General features: G+C 34.8%; 2 protein-coding genes across 2 annotated transcripts; both read left to right on the top strand.

Annotated features, from left to right (window-relative positions):
* Nucleotides 1-923: 923 nt before the first annotated feature.
* Nucleotides 924-6,824, top strand: LOC133203340 (myophilin-like). Its single transcript, XM_061339139.1, has 4 exons — nt 924-1,071; nt 5,440-5,576; nt 5,779-5,992; nt 6,276-6,824. The coding sequence occupies exons 1-4, from the start codon at nt 1,021-1,023 to the stop codon at nt 6,435-6,437; spliced, it is 564 nt and encodes a 187-aa protein (XP_061195123.1). The 5' UTR covers nt 924-1,020; the 3' UTR covers nt 6,438-6,824.
* A 2,094-nt stretch (nt 6,825-8,918) lies between these two features.
* On the top strand, nt 8,919-15,192 carry LOC133203310 (myophilin-like). Its single transcript, XM_061339119.1, has 4 exons — nt 8,919-9,072; nt 13,823-13,938; nt 14,099-14,303; nt 14,783-15,192. Exons 1-4 carry the CDS (start codon nt 9,061-9,063, stop codon nt 14,966-14,968), a joined length of 519 nt encoding a protein of 172 aa, XP_061195103.1. The 5' UTR covers nt 8,919-9,060; the 3' UTR covers nt 14,969-15,192.
* Nucleotides 15,193-17,304: the final 2,112 nt, after the last annotated feature.

The raw sequence follows: 17,304 nt of genomic DNA, 5'->3' as shown, positions 1-17,304 counted from the left end.
TATCCAAATTTAAAAAAAGAAAGAAAGAAAGAAAACGGTGAAAATGAACAATAGTATACGTTTTCATGATTTCCTATAGACAAGTTTGCATACATGGATAGTTCAGTGAAGTTGACTTTGATTGGCACATTCCAACATTCCAAAGTTGAAATGTATGGACAATTACATGTAAATAGACGGTGCGTCGTACTTTAAATTCTGAAACAAATTTCAAAAAAAAAAAAAAAAATCACAGCCTAAATAAGATTCTGGGTAATTCAGTAACGTGGAAGGCGGAAGTTAGGGATTATCATTTCCACACCTGTGATAAGTGTTAAATTAAATAAAACATTTAAACATAACAGATATTGAATTTCATACTTTTCCCACGTTTACGAGGGTATGTATTCACTATAATGGCATTTAAAAGTTATCAAAATGATATGGGTAGATAAGTTCGATTAAGGTACACCTATACGTAATAGTTATGCACCGGGTTAATCTTAAGATTGAGATAATCTAGTCCATGTTTACAAAAGTCGGTTTTAATTAAATTAAAGACATTCTGTTCCAAAGATTACAATGCGTCACAGACTTTTAAACAATACAATTGCTGTGGGATAGACGGAATATTTTACTTATATTATAACTGTTTACCTAAACCAGCATTGTTTAACAATGAGTCGCTAGGAGGCATTTAGTATGTTAATTCCTTAATGCATTCACAACGCTAGACTTCACCGCCTACGAGCCACTGCGATCCATATAAGGACAATAAAAATTAAAATATGCACTTTCCATCAAAGGCTTTTTTGTTTGACGTAAAGTTATCACCTTATCGCGGAATTTTATTCTTTAGAAAGTCCCTCCTATAAATAAAAACTAACCAATCAGTGCACGAATCTCCAGTATCACGTGTACATGTGAATCACACGAAGTGGCCTCAAAATATTGTTTACTTTCCTCAGTCGGAAGCCGGCGACTTGAACCCTGTGGGATATTTAAACCAGATCTGGTCCAGATAGAATCTTCATCTCAAAAATGTCATACAGAGCGACAAAGTCCGGCCTGGCGGCTGAGGCCCAAGGAAAGGTAAGGATGTCGGAAGGGGATAAATGTCCTGTCACGGGATAAAAGTGGCTATCGACCACAGCCCATACATTTGATGGATGGTTAGTGAGCGACACGTGGATTAATTATGTTTAGTAATATTGATGGCGCGGATCCAGATTATTTACTTGACATGTATATAGTTTTATAATTTGTATCATTTGGTATATATACATATTATATATTTTTTCATGATGGGATTCTTCAAATGCATGAGCTTTGGATTATATATACTGGGCCTGATGAAAAGGAGGATTGAGTTGATGTGAAATATTCTTTAAATCGCTGACTTCGATCAGTCTAGACCGACAGATTCAATTATTCAAGGCGAAGGGGATAATCTTTTCAGGATTTTTACTGTTAATTCAAGATGAATTCCACGCTATGGAGACGGACCCCTTTGACAGCACTTAAGAATTTTTAATTAAGAACCACCCTCGTCTCTTGTCAAACATTATCGTGTATTCGGCGTGATCTGCCTTGCATCAAAATACCCATTCTATTAAGCAACAGTCTGCTTTAAAGAAATGCCAGAGAGAATGTAATTTTGCCGAGGGTGACCTGGGGAATTTTTCATCGCATTAACAACACGCCGGAAAAAGATTCGACTTGGTGGATGTTAGATAAGTACATAGTCTTCCTGCCAGGGGTGACGGGGAGGGTAAAAGGGGGGACCGATTAACTGATTACACTTCTGATAGTTGTCAAGATTTCTCCTACAGGCACTTAGGTTCAGACTACCTTTGTGTAAATGTGTCACTTTTTGTTGATGTCTGATAACCTAGCTTCGTAGACTGGTTCTGATGAATATTTCACATACTTATAATAGTAATATCCATCAGTAAAAATTGTCAAAAATTGTCGAAACCATTTATTGGGTGGAGTGTAGAAGGGGGGAGGGGCGCTCAGGATAATCAGTCAACAAGTATGGCTTGGACTTTCGGTAATGAGCATATAAAGGGCATCTTTTTTATTAGTCGAGTTGGGGGGATAATTTTCCAAAGTTCTGCAGATGTCATATAGAGATTTAAAGAGTAGATCACATTGAATGCCTCTGTGTTACCAGACCATCAAGTAACACGTGTACAAAAGCAGGAATAAAATAATGTCCTTATTTCTAATTCATAGACAATATATAAATCTCTGTAAAATGTAGGGTTTTTTAACAATGACGCCTTGCAGTAATGTTATGCAAAGATAAGGAAAGAAACACGTTAAATGTTCTTAGCAACTTCCTCGTGTTAAGCTCACACGCCCTTTGTTGAGTTGTATATGTTTTTGTGCTATTTTAATATATAATGCGTTTTCGATAAGTAAACGGGAAATATTATTTTAAAATAACCTTCATCAATCAAAATATGTTAATTTTTCAAATAAAATGATGATTCTCAAGAGGCTAATGATAAAAATCGATTTACTCATAAAGGAATGTTAATTATGTGTGTATGAGAGACGGAAATACATCCGATGACTGTTTCAAACCATAATGATATTGTATAGTCAAATGATTGTGCCTCCCTGCTGAGATAATTTACATGTAGAAGACTATCAATATGTGGCCTTCAATTAGGCTTATAGTGCAGAGCGGAAATAAATGGTTACACCAATAATATATGAAGAGAGAATAATTTATGATTTTTTTTAAAAACTTAATTTTCACAAGTGTGTAATTTTCCACCACGCCCAAATTATACTTTATACACATACTTTATTGCCTCTTGAAGCTGTCTGCCATCTTGAAAGCTTCCCCCCCACTTCTCTTTAAAACTCCGAAACAGGTTTTGACGAGGGAAAGCAAGTTTATCAAATCTGCAACAAGTTTTTATCCGCACTGCCGAGACAAGGAGCGATTTGTTTGTCGGAGGAAAATATCTCAAGAATGTTTACATTATATAGTGACAGGTCACGGCCAGAACAAACGAATAGCTGTCACTAAATAGGAGAACGAAAAATAGGGGTGGATCCAAAGAGAGCAGTCACTGGCCAGGCGAGCTGAAAATAGGGGCAGGGGTTGTAGCTGGCCAGGCAAAAGGACAATAAGATCGGGGTGGATCCAAAGTTCGCAATGACGTACCCATCCTCACAACCTCAGGGGTCCTGGGTCAACTCGTTGCTGTGGACTCCTGACAAATTTCATTTGATATTAGCTGCAGTCAGCCCGTAGAATATCGAATGAAATTTGTCAGGGGTCCAACGGCAACGAGTTGCCTCTGGACACCTGACGTTGTGAGGATGGCAATGGTTATGATTCCTAAATTATTAATTTCATTTAACATGTAACATGTACACCATTAAAGACGTTTTAAATCTATATAAAGCTTTTAAGGTTAGACGTTATTAAAATGAAATAGGCTAAGAGGGAGAATGTGGAAAGGGGGGGGGGGGGGGGGGGTAAATGCTGACCCAGTGTTAAACTTATCCAACGTCTCTGTAATCCTATACAGACTGCATACAGTTTAATTTGTTTTAGAGACTTATTTCAATGTGTCATTTAAGGCGTGTTCACTGAAGTACATTTATATTAAGTTCTTTCGTGAATCACAATACCCCCAAGCTTGTTTAGATCGATGATTTCCGCGCCAATCCACTCTCTAAAGAAATTCACAATAACTGAATTGCTTGTTCTTCGTCCACTGTCCATCTATTCAAAATTAATCATTCTAGATACATGTATGTATGACGCACCAGATGTAATATCGAGTTTCGGAAGGATATGAACGTTTGACCTGTTTAAATTCTTACAAAAGCAATGTCATTTCTCTTCTCCGTGGTAACCACTTGTTTTTCTACATGATTCAAGGATTTATTTTCGGGGGACATGAGAAATGCAATTTCAATTTCAATGAAATTGCATTTCTCATGTCCCCCGAAAATAAATCCTTGAGTCTTGTAGAAAGGGGCGAAAATAAATGGGAGAAAAAATTTCCCTGTATACAGTATTGTGAACGCTATTTCAATACATTTTGCGAGGAGATACCATGTCCTTGTCAGTAAATTTTCATTTAATGAAAAAATAGAGTCGTCGCCATTGATAAAACACAGATCGTTTACTTATTACTGAAGCGCAAGTTATTTTGATGGAGAGAATTTTAATTAAATTCGTTTTAATATCCCATTTGCACATTGTGGATTTTATATAAAGACCTTCTGTTGAATTTGCTCGAAGTGTCAGCGACACTGTTTATAAATTCAATAGGAAAACGTTTGTCATAATACAAGGCCCCAGGGCAACGAACGAATAAACTGAAGCTAAAGGTAGCAAAAAATCGGAAGGTGATATATTTAGATAGCATTGTTACCTTGATGTTATTCGACGGGCGCGGATCTTGGGGCGCTTGATAAAAATATTCAGAATATTCAAAATATGAGATGCTGTGGTAGTATAGCAAATGGATAATCTGATAGTATTTAGAATATGTTCTGAACATCTTCAATTTCAAGCCATGTGTCTTGCATTATTTATAACCAATCGACGATTTATAATACTTCTTAAATTATGTATGTTTTTTTTCATTACAAGGTCTATATATAAAGTATATGGAAATACTGAAGCAAACACATGAATAACATGCTTATTTATGTATGCCATTAAACATGTTTGTATTGAACTATTCGGTCTTTACTAGATGAATTAATTTGTTAGCTATGTATGATATCGTTGTTCATGTCAAAGGAGAATACCCCCTCGGCTGGAATAAATGGATTTAGTACATTTATATCCACAACAAAGTGGACTCATCCTGTATTCAACAGGATATTTATTTTCTATTTCCTATGCTCGTTTATCGAGCACTATACGATGTTTTTTAATACCATTGACTTTTAAAGTACATTTCAAAACACATGAAGGGCTTAAAATTCTTTCTACATCAATTCATTTCAATCCAATCATTTGTATATAAACCTCAAATCCATTTGAAAAACTTAAACATATTCAGCAAATGTTACAGCGTATCGAGCAGTTGACGTATTGAGTGAGTCATGAATTGTCATGCATGAAACACGTTTGTCTGCAGATACTGAAAAAATAATATAAAAAAACTTAAAATGATATAATTTGCGCAGTGGAATGGGTGGCTGTTAAAACTGACAGAGTTATTGGCCCTTGTCCAGTGATAAAAACGGTCGTAAAAACTAAACTATTAAAAATGCATTAAATTTTTTATAAAGGGAAAAGGCAATTTGCTACATCGTTTATCGCTCTGAATGCGTGAAATTCATTGTATTGAAAACATTTGTCACAGTGTTATAAGATATTTTTATTATAATTTAATGCATGTTAAGTGTGCGGCCGATTTCCCAAAGAATTTTAGCTTCGGATTCCAAACTCTTGACATTTTATTCTTTCAGATCAAGGGTAAATATGACCAGGTTGAAGCACAAAGAGCTCTTGACTTCATCAGCAGAAAAACTGGAGAAAGTTTTAACACAGCAGGAGACATGGACAATTTCCAGAGTCAACTCAAAGACGGTGTCAAACTCTGCAAGTAAGTCGATTTTTCCTATAAGTCGAAAGTTAATTATCGTTTTATAAGACGTGGTTGAGATATACATGCAGTTATATTATAAATTTGGATAATCCATAAATATAAGTAAGACTGAATGGTTTATTTTTGGATTATTTGGCTCAGTATTTCTTGATATGTACAATGAAGTCTGAAATCTATATTTTAATTTTTTTTTCTTCAGATTAGTAAATGCGATTAAACCAGGGTCCATTTCAGCGAAGAAATATGAAAAAAGTCCAACTTTACCATTCAAACAAATGGAACTTATTGGTCTTGCCATTGATCAAATGAAAGCATTGGGGGTCCCAGATCATGAAATGTTTGCCACTGTGGACTTACACGAGGCCCAGAATCTCCATCAGTGTGTTATTGGAATAAGCTCTCTGGCCAGGAAGGTAAATTTTAAGAAACAATTATATTGGGAGGATGGCTTGATGTAGTGATATTTCCCGGAATATTGTTAGAATTACACAATTGATAAAAGATTAATTATGAAATTCACTTCCTTTGGTGCAGCTAAGACCGGTAGAAGCCGGCAAATACATGTTTTGTGATCGAAACGGAGGTCTAGAGTAAACATGTAACCCTGCCTCCTCCTTATTTGATATTTCCTATTATTATGATTCATTCTGTAATGAAAATTAAATGTTGAAAAAAATCGTTGTGTCTGGATTTCAGATTGGTGCATATGGACCTAAGGAGGCAGAAGCTAACAAGCGTGATTTCACGGAAGAACAGCTCAAAGCTGGACAGAATATTATTGGTCTACAGATGGGAACTAACAAAGGTGCTAACCAGTCAGGAATGAATATCGGAAACACCCGGCATATAGTCGACTAAATCATCCAATCAATTCCTTGTGCAAGATATTCGCAACTCAAGCATTTACAATTAGGTTTTTTGTTTAGTTTTTGAGCAACCGTGCTACTGAATATTTCGCTTCTTTAAATCAATGCTAACAACAAGCGATAATAGTTTTTTTTCATAATTGTATTTGCTCACACATTTCAGCGTGTATGTAAAGATTGAAAAAAATCGACCAAATCATGAATTTTTACTTGGAAGCAGGCTTTTGTTTTCACTCGCAATATTGATTAGGGCAGTATAAACACGGAAAGGGACCAATGATGACGTATTTCACTTACGTCATAAACCATTTTATTGTTATTTAGCTGATTTACATTATTGTTTACATGGTTTATATAATAAACTTTTTATACAATAAAACAGTTTTATGTGTATTATTGCACGGTGTATGTATAAGAGTTTAGTTATTCCATAATACCATCAGAAAAAAATAACATGATGTCTGAAATAGAATGCAGCAAGGAAGAAGACCAAATTTTTGTGTAAGTGAACCTGCCCTAGAAAGCCTGCATGATTTCTAAACATTTTGCCCAATTTAATAAGAATATACCAAGTTGTTTGAGGATTTGAGCGGATGTTTCTTGACGGCCATTAGTACTGAGTTGTGTAAAATGAGACGATTTTTCCTCCATCGTTCGACTTTCATCCTTGAAAATTGGAAATGAAAGTTTAAGTCCAATAAAAGTCCCTTATTCAGTTTAGTGTTGAATTGATATTGCCTGAAAATATCTTACTGCTATATATACATAGATAAACTTAATTCCATGTGTCGAAATTACAACATTTATTAAATTACTTTATTAAATTACATGTATAAGTTTAAACAGGAATGAGTCAGACCTTTGTCCACCTGGCCAGGAATGACCTTTGTCCACCTGGCACTTGCTGGTTAGGGGTAAAATCAACAAAATTAGTCCTCTCCTTTACTCCTTGACATTAAACAGCTGTTGGTAGGATCATAATAAGCATAATGATTGATCCTTTTACCAATATTGTGAATGTCATGGTTCCTGGATTCAGATTCCAAAGTAGGCTAAGTTGATCATGCATTGAAATTTATTAAACTGTACAGTATATCTTATTTTCTTTACTGCGGAGCTTCTAGCAGACTAGCTTCATGAATATAATAATGAGTACCTACCAAACTGACTTTTTTAATCACACGAATTCCAGGTGGGGCCAAAGTGTTTTCTTCTTTTCACATATAAGATTTTAAACAAATTCTGCTTCATATGAATACAAAAATAGGTCTGCTAATAACGGGGCGCAATTAGTGCCCATGGAAATTCCAATAGATTGTTGGAAGACCTGGTCTCCAAAAACCACATAGATATTGTCAATAAGAAACCCAAGCATCTCTTTAATATCAACTTCAGAGTACTTGTGTGTACAATCAGAATGTTTTTTAACAAAATAATTTTGCAAATGACCAATGACAAGGTAAGTAAATTTACGAGTTCCATTTTTATTGAAAAAGCAGATGTCAATGATTTCAGAAAGCCTGGACTTTAATTTATCGTGGGGAATGGTTGTATATAAAGTTGAAAAGTCGTAAGTTTTTATGTTGTTGATTTTGGTAAAATTTTGTGATTTCAAATTTTCCAAAGTTCCTTGGAATTTTTAAGTATCCACATCTGATTTACACCACTTCTCGAATATATTGTTGCACAGTACCCCTGAACTTTCTCCTTCACTACTGTTAATATTTTAGTGAGGAGTAAAGATAGAGGCTTAATTGGTAGAACATTTAATGGAACCCGCTATGTATCTTTGTTTGTAAGGATTTTTATGAAGTCTTGAATCCAATATATAGATGCTTATTCTATTCTTTCTAAATTCTCAGAGAAATTGTTATATATAAATGACAAAATTTTGGAAATTGAAAAAGTATGAACGTAAAAATGTACAAAAAGTTTCACTTGTATGCCGAGTTTATCAATAAAGGAGATTCTGATGGTTTAGGCTTATCAAAGACTCACAGTCTGCTATATGAGACAGTCACTATAAGACGCCAGCAGACACAGCTACATGTACGTATATATACTCGTGCGTAATATTGTGCGTATTTTTGTAAAAAGGATCATAAGATTATAATGCCATTAACTTAATTAATATACCCTTTACTCCCCCACAATGCTACAAAAGTCAAATTACACACATGTATTGCGCGTAGGGATCGACGAAATATTTCTAGCAATGCACGGGTGAATATTGGAGATTACCAGCTCAGCGTGCACAGCAATGATGTTTTTCGGAGATACAAGAAGATAGGAGTAAAAGCTGATCGTACGTGCCCGAATGTTTCATCACAGTATTTTGGGGGAGAGTTAGGATCTATGACGTCATAGTCTTCCAATGAAAATTTCTTTTTATGAATAAATTCATTAGCAGCAACCATTGTCATTACATATATTTATTAGAAAAATACTCAACAGCTGCAAAATAACGTGATTGGGTGTTTTAGAATAGTTAGGGTTCTTCTTTTCCTAGATTCTTTTCACCCTCGAGCCGACTTAGACCCGTCCTCGTCAATAACTTCTCCAAGAAATATTAGTTCTTCAGACGTAATTAGTTACTTTTGAGGATATCCAACAAAATGCCTGCAAAGGTGAGTAGCTTTCATTTCATTCACAAAAAAGTTTTAAGCAAGTTTTGTATCATTGTCAACACATTCTGTGTGGAAAAACTTAACCGTCAATTACAAAATTGGAAATAATTTTAAAAAATTAAAAATCTGAGATCATTTGAAAGAGCAAGCTACGAGAACATGTGAGACGTGTGTATATACATGTATGTTACTATAAATAAAATCGATTTCTTTTTAAAGTGTACTCTAAAGTTTCTCTTACTAGTTCATTGTTGTCTTAATGAGTTATGTATGAACTTAGCAAACTTATGTTACGAAGCAGGCAAAAAATATGTTTTTCACTATGAAATCACATAGATTACAATTTGGTGGTGGAAAAGAAAAAAAAACATAAACTAATAAATTGATCTGGTGAAAAAAAATATTTATTTGGTTAAGAAATTTAGATTGTAATGTTGAAATCACGTCATTTTCTTTTCACACCAAAAATCTCAAAAAGCCAAGTTTGCTTTATGGAGCTGTGTATTGTATTCTTTTACAATGATGATAATATTGGTAAAACGAAGATATCAAGTATTTTACTGAAGCATAAAATAAATTAAATACTATATAATGTTACCGGTCCTACATATATCTATCATACTTTCCTTGTACTCTTAGAGGGGTGAAAGAATTGGGCCATTATAAGACAATCATCAGTAGTTGACTTTGACTTCGTGGTTTTTTTTAGCTGCTTTGGCATTCATTTCTGATGTAAACACGATCATTCCGCGCCAAACACCGTGTATACGTCATAAAAATTGTTTCCTTGCGTGCTTTTTTTCTGGAATTGTTTTTTTTTCTGGTTTATCTCAGTTTTCAAAGGCATTAAAATTTCATTGAGGCAAGATATGAGAAAAGGTATAATGAAGATTTCTTTCAGGTTAAGCAGTAATTACTATTCAGTTATCTTGGCATTTTCATTGCTCTTAATTTGTTTAAGCATTCCAAAGAGCAAAGAATAAACCCCCCAAAAAGACTGTATTAATTAAACACACATGTGGTTTCTACATTCAACATTAACTTGAAATATAATCTTTTCAGCCGTTTTACAAATTAAATTTAACCTGCCAAATGCATGCTCGATCACTTGGCTGCTAGTGAATTCCTGAATTGAGAGGCTATTTTTAAAGTATAGCAAAGAGTCTGGCAACCGTCAAAAGGTACAAAATTTTTTTTTAAAAAAAAGGGAGATATTTTGGGATGCATGTGGGAGATGAAAACTGAGCCTTAAAGCAGAAGGGCAAAGATATCACCTGTAAAGCATTCATTTTCTGCTCATTTGGCACGACTAGAAAAGAGGAAAGTCGCGCTTGAAAAGAATTCTTGATTTTTTTTCTTTCAACGGAAGAAGAAATTTCATGACGTCGATAGAGAATTGGTTACATGTTAAATCAATGTGTCAAAATGCTGTTTCTTCTGTTTAAATCTAGACAGTCGTATTCGATATACATGTAGATTGTTCGTTTGAATGAACACGAGCAAGTAAATCATCCAAGGTTTTAATAATTTCTCTGGTCGTTGCCTGGTATCCATCTCGCCCTAACACTGACATGTTGAAGTTTGCATGAGATGTGAAGGACATTTGAACACAAAAATAGTGAGCACATTTTGATTTTTAATTCAACTGGAGTAAAGCCTTATCTATACCGCAGGACACGCGATAATCTCAGATACGGGGGAAAGCTTGCAGTGAATGTCACCTCAGATTTGGCGTGTCTGTGTTGAGGTGATAAGCGCGTGCTGAATGAGATATAGTGCAAATGTTTTCATGCCATGTTCGGTTGATAATTTGTGATTAGAAAAACAGGTGTCTGGAAATGCAAAGATCATGCAGATTTAGACAGAAGGAAAAATATTTCCCTTATGTTGGCGTACAAAGCTTTGAATTGAAAAAGCTAAAGAGAATTTTATTGCTAAAGTACGATTCATAAAGTACGAGCTTGGTTTGAAATGTTGTAGTAATATGACTGATTACACAAATTAACGGTTCCATATCAAGCACAATCAGTGGCATATATTAAAATAAACAATCCCTGGTGATAGGCACAGACACCCAAACCTCTCGTGCACCTCAGTATAAACAGGTCGGTGTTTGTTGAATGATACTCACCATAAGCCGGTCACGTTTTTTTCTATGTTTCCAGTGAGAAGATGTGGGGTTAATTACGTTGTGTTAGAATATATATCCTTGTGAGCGATAGCGTTATTGAGATGTGTCAAAAAATTGGGCTTTCCTAGAGCCTTAAGCCTTTGAGTTTGCAAGTAGATTTTTTGTTAAGGGTCATAACCAGACTATTTTTGTAAAAAGGGGGAATATATGTGTCTGATTTCTAGAAAATTGGCTGAATTAGTTGACCCTAAATGAACAAGTTGGAAAAAGAATGACTAAGTTTGTTATCAAGGATGTTTTGTAATTATATTATTATTATTATAATACCGGTATAGCAGATATGCAAAGCCCGGACAATGCACCGAACGCCCCGGCGATCGAACTCAGGGAAGGCAATCTGTGTCATATTGATAATTGAAGATAGAATTAAATAGTTATTAATTTTCATTGAATCAAAAAATATTTCTGAAGATTATTTTTAGACGATTTATAAATAAATGGGCTTTAGAAAGAAATGTTGTTTTATAATGGCGTCATTATGTCTGTAAAGCATTAAATTTTCCAAACTCTCTCCCTAAAAACAGATAGAACCTACTGATAACGCATGCGCAGAACAATGAACAACTTGAAGCTGTGCACCACATTGCATACGTTCCCCACTACCTTAATCTGTGTACCGCAGGGTCTTTAACTTTCTAATCTTGCCTTAGACAAGCAAACAGTATCTGACTAATCTGCTTAAATATAAAAATTTCTTAAACACAAAACATGCAAAATACGAAGAATAATTAGGGTCATGTCCTAGTGTGACCGGTCTAACTGAATGGGAATTCCACAGTGGATTACACCATGTGAAGGACATTGAAAAAGCACGTTGATTTGAAATAACTTTGAAGAAATTGTTATGCTACTTCTATGGGTTTTAAGGATCCATTTTTTTTAAATTTTCCTCACATACTCAACGATCTTATTATAATTGGTACTTCAGTCATCGAGCAACACTTGGACATGCACTTTCCCTTCTGAAAAGAGTCTGGATAAAAAGGAACCTTTGTATACCATACTTTGTGAAATTTCCTTCTATGTAGATTTGATAACTTCAATTAAAATAGTCATAATCGTACGGACCGTACATTGTATTTTGCTATACATGTATCATAGATCCGCGCCTGTCCTTATACCTTTGGTCATCCACACATAGTTTGCATGGTGCCAGTAATATCCCAAATATATTTGGTATCTTTTATCTTATAGATCTTGTCAAAACAATGCACATGCCAAGACTCAGCTGGAAAAATATTTTGTGAGGGCACATTATCGGGGGGCACTGCCCGTTCACAGAGAGGAAAATATTATATGTTACTTAGGGGGGTCAGTGGCCATAGGATTACGTGAGGAAGAAAATCCTTCCGCTGATGGGTGAATGACTACAATGCTGAAAATCCTTCCGCTAATGGGTGAACGACAACAATGCTGTTGTATCTCTGTCGACATGTATATTACAGTCAATATGTCTAACGAGATCAAAGCGAGATCGAGCATATATTTACAGATTTATACGCATTTCACTTCAAAAAAATGAAATTAACCATTTTAAAAAATCATGCAAGAGGCTAATATTTGCAAACATCTTAACATCTATACACGTACGTTGAAAAATGTACTCATGACCTTTTACACTTTATATACAGAACTCATAAAATTGATTTGGGGTGATCTAAAAAACATGATATGGAGTATTTGAAGTGCATTTTGAAATGTTCGATGTTTACTTAATGGGACGCTTGTAGCTGGTTTGTGAGTGAGAGGCAATTAAACGTTTAAATGGTATAGCCCCTCCCTCCAAAACAATCAAAAAAGTTGAAAGATCTTGCAGATAACTTCACATTCTAAAACTCTAATCCATGTGTTATTTTTCCTCATCTAAAAATAAAAGCAACCGGTAGAGATTACTTGAGATCAAACAAAAAAAAATCGTTATAATGTTGTGTAGAGAGATTTTGATGAGAAAGCGTTGTTATATCAAGTGCTAGATCAGCTCAGTGATTTTATAGTTTCACACCCATCAGTAAAGTAATACAAGAAAAAGATTTTTTTTAAAAAACGATCAATATAGGGCCTAAAGACACGAATCACGGCTACTTCAAGTGTAGTAAAAACATGTATCCTGGACCACACCCCTACATAAATTTTGAGATCTAAAATACACCTACCTGCAAAAGTCAATAAAAGAACAAGTTCTTGAGGAGAGGAACCTATCCCTTGCTTAATATTGAACACCAGACTGTTCGACTTTTTTTCTCCATTAAAACAATTTCATCACGCGTTCTCCAGAAAATGGGGGAGGGGGGGGGATCTCCAATAATGATTCACACCCAACTGAATACATGAATAATTTATATCAGAATTCCAATTTCCTTAGGTTTATGTTAAGAAGAATTTTTTTGTATGATCTCAAGTTTATGATAAGCGTGGAGACCCTGTCCATCATTAATAACCTCTGTTATAGCAAATTACATGTACATGTAAATGACCGTCATACAATAAACAATGTAGTCAAACTAACACTTTCAACTCCATGAAATCAATGTTCTTAATAAATTTCTTGCTTATTTCCAGAGAGATAAGGAGTTAGAAGCTCAGGCCTTAGACTGGGTTGAGGCCAATTTAGGGGAACCGGTCGACAGGAAAACCCCATATGAGGATGTTCTGAGAGACGGAATCATCTTATGCAAGCAAGTCAATTACTCACACGTGAAATTTGAGTTACATGTATTAAGTTGACAAGAGTTATCTCGCCTAATGTACATGAAGGCACATCTCTCTCTCTCCCTCTCTCTCTCTCTCTGGATAATCATCTTTTGACATGCTAACGATCTATCCCTTTTTTTAAAGGTTGATGAACAAACTTATGCCTGGATGCATAAAGAAGATCGACACGAAAGGGGGTGGTTTTGCCCTCATGCAGAACATTGAACGTTTTCAGGAGGCAGCCAAAAAATACGGTGTCCCCGTTAACGAGGTCTTTCAAACCGTAGACCTGTGGGAGAGGAAAAACATTCCCCAGGTCACTCTCTGTATCCACGCCCTAGGACGTGTGGTACGCACCAGTAACGGAGAAAACCACACAAAAATAAAAAAAAATTAAAAAAAAAAAAAAAAAGAAGAAAGTAAAATGATGAATTGAAGTTTTGAACATTCCATGGTATTTCTTCACAAGAAAAACTTCGACTTCGGATTATTTTTAAATTTAAAAATTTATTTTATGCTGCGTATTTTGGATAATTGGTAGACTGTAGTGCATTGACAAATATTCAAGTCAATTGAATTTTAACTTTATTTTGTGCTGCGCATTTTGAATAACTGTTTGACTGTAGTGGACTTACCATATTTCATAATTAGAAGGCTTTTTTCTGTTTTCGCATATAAAGTAAGATTGAATAGGTATAACTTTACCAGGTTAAGTATCTACAGTTCGGCACATTCAATAAATGGCTTTAAAGGGGTCCTTTATTTATAAGCTAACCAGAAAAATCGACAATTTTTAGAAAGAGATATATAAAATTCTTTAATTTTCAGGCACAGACACGACCGGACTACAAGGGGCCTGTGTTAGGTCCAAAGATGGCAGAAAAACAGACTCGGGAGTTCTCGGAAGATCAACTCAGGGAAGGAAGAAATGTAATTTCCCTACAATACGGAAGTAACAAGGGCGCAAGTCAGGCGGGACTTAACATGGGCAAGCAGAGGATGATCAATGATTGATGCGCATGCCCAAATTTCCAAAGTGACAAATGTGAAATGACGTTGACTATTTTTTTTAATTTCTTAAACTTTTTTTGTTTCATTAGTTATTTATTCTTTACATATCAGATTATTTTTCATTTATGTGTCTAGACAATTTATAAACTGCCTTGTGTCGTATGTATGCATAGAGAATATATAATTATATGGAATATTTGAAGTGAATTAAACACTATCAAATGATGTCTTAAATCTTTATCTTTAATCGAATTCTAATGCAGTATTGATTATGAAAGAAATCATACTTTCTTGTGTACATTGCAGAAATTTTAAGTCGCCCGCGTGGCGCAGTGATTAGAGCGTTCGCTCTAGAGTTGCGGAGTAAGGAGTTGATCCTTACGTCGAGCGTTCGAATCCCAGTGTGGGACGTACATGGAGACCGGTCCTTCGGATGAGACTGTGTAAATTAAGCGAGGTCCTGTGTCGCAGTAGGTGTTGGCACCTTAAGATCCCTCACTGCTCAATGGCCCTGAGTGCCGAGTATAGGTCAAAATTTGCAGCTCCTCATCGGCAAGTGGTGGCGTCTCCATATGAGTAAAAATTTTAATAACTTCGTATCTCGGTAAAAGAGAGACAACTCAAATGCATTATTTTCATTCTATGTCACCGTTCGCTTCAGAGCACAAAAAAGAACTAAAAGTGGTTAAGGGGAAAATTTTCACAGACAGCTTTACAGTTTGACAGTCAAATACGAAGAAGATAAAGATGCCTCCAAGGCGCGTCTGTTCCTTCTTTCTTTAATTACCTTATTTTGAAGACAATCTTTTCAAACCACATAAAATATTTGTTACTTTTGACAAGCAAGAATACTAACATTGTAGCCAGGATGGATCCAGGATTTTTTTCCCGGGGAGGGGGGGGGGGGGGTTAGCAATCAAAAATCAATATAAATATGCCCTCTCCGCGTCTTTTACACTTACATCAGTGAATATTTCAATACAAGTTACGACAACTTCAAAAGTCGTATTTACACACTGGAAACTATCGTTCCGCATAAACGAGAGTCTTTTAAAAAGAATTCCAGTTTACTGATCATTTATACTTGTGTTGACGTGTTGTTTATCAGTTGTAACTGTCAAGTAATTAATTAAACTAATGGATAGCCAATGTAAGTACCAATAATAAACACATTGGATATTTATATCTTACTTATGTACGTAAAGAATTAGGATGTATATGTAATTTATTTCTGTTCTGAAAAAATGAGTAAACGTAACAAAAAGTCCAATTTTTTGGTGAAAAAGAACTATCTACGAAAGAGGAAACGTTTCCGTAGTTTTTATACATGTAAAAATATTGAAATAATGGTTAATTTTGCATATACATATTTTAATATGTTTAAAGGGGCCAAAAACTATAAAGGGAGTGCCCTTTCTACGATGTCGGCTAGAGAGTTATTTTTTTTCTTCAAGGAGATACCCTTGGTGTTAAAAATTAATAATTTACCCCTCTACATGTATAACAGCAGATTCACCGGATTAAATACTGCACATGCATCCACTAAATTCCAACGATATTTAAGATACAAAATTGAGATGTAAAGATAAATGTATTCATTATTCTAAAAGAAATATACACAGAAGATTTTAACTTATCTAAATTAAATTCATTTTTTCAATCGTCAGATATTGTGGTTGCGTCTGTCGTCAGTGGTATTGTTGTCATTATCATCATAACGATCATCGCTATTCTGATATACAACAGAAAGAAAAAGGTAAGACAGAGAGAGGGATGACACTATTAATTAATCTCTAGCTACATGCATCCAAATTTTAAGTATATATTATATATACAGACGCAAATTTTCTTCAATGTGAGGTAGGTAGTGCCCTTTCTGACATAATGTTGTAGATTTTGATTGATGAAATAAAATGTCAAAAAGGAGTAAGCAAAAGAATATCACGCAATATTAGTAGTAAATAAATTAATATTAGGTATATAGTATTAAATATTCTTTCCTTAGAGAAGTCTGACTTTCTGTACTGTGAAACAGCCTGTCAGGGCTTACTCTATGAATTTGAAAGACAGAAGTTTTTCCACTCTATTGAAAAAAGGTTGCATTCTTAAATACATAATATAAAATGCTAATTATAGATAACCTTTTAGCAAAATTGATTTTAAGGTGCACAGAAAATTATACCTAAATATCAGACTATTTTACAGTACTCAGTTTTAATTTCCACATTTAAGGCATTGGGTCCTCTTAATGTTAGAAAATTTCAATCGTTGTTCGAATACATGTACTTGTAGAAGATACACAACAAGGAAACTGTACTCAGTATTTCCGAAAGAGACAC

Source organism: Saccostrea echinata, unplaced genomic scaffold, assembly GCF_033153115.1.
Source record: "Saccostrea echinata isolate AGI-Se365-2 ecotype Australia unplaced genomic scaffold, CSIRO_AGI_Sech_v1 ptg000050l, whole genome shotgun sequence".
Lineage (NCBI taxonomy): Eukaryota > Metazoa > Mollusca > Bivalvia > Ostreida > Ostreidae > Saccostrea > Saccostrea echinata.
Note: the sequence above shows the minus strand (reverse complement) of the source record. Positions and strands in the feature narration are given on the sequence as shown.

What these genes read in the sequence shown, in the direction of transcription:
- LOC133203340 (XM_061339139.1), top strand. Translation starts at nt 1,021, where the DNA reads ATGTCATACAGAGCGACAAAGTCCGGCCTGGCGGCTGAGGCCCAAGGA. An exon ending in GACGGTGTCAAACTCTGCAA is followed by an intron (nt 5,577 to 5,778) that starts GTAAGTCGATTT and finishes TTTTTTCTTCAG; the next exon opens with ATTAGTAAATGCGATTAAAC. An exon ending in TAAGCTCTCTGGCCAGGAAG is followed by an intron (nt 5,993 to 6,275) that starts GTAAATTTTAAG and finishes TCTGGATTTCAG; the next exon opens with ATTGGTGCATATGGACCTAA.
- LOC133203310 (XM_061339119.1), top strand. An exon ending in GACGGAATCATCTTATGCAA is followed by an intron (nt 13,939 to 14,098) that starts GCAAGTCAATTA and finishes CTTTTTTTAAAG; the next exon opens with GTTGATGAACAAACTTATGC. An exon ending in TCCACGCCCTAGGACGTGTG is followed by an intron (nt 14,304 to 14,782) that starts GTACGCACCAGT and finishes TTTAATTTTCAG; the next exon opens with GCACAGACACGACCGGACTA.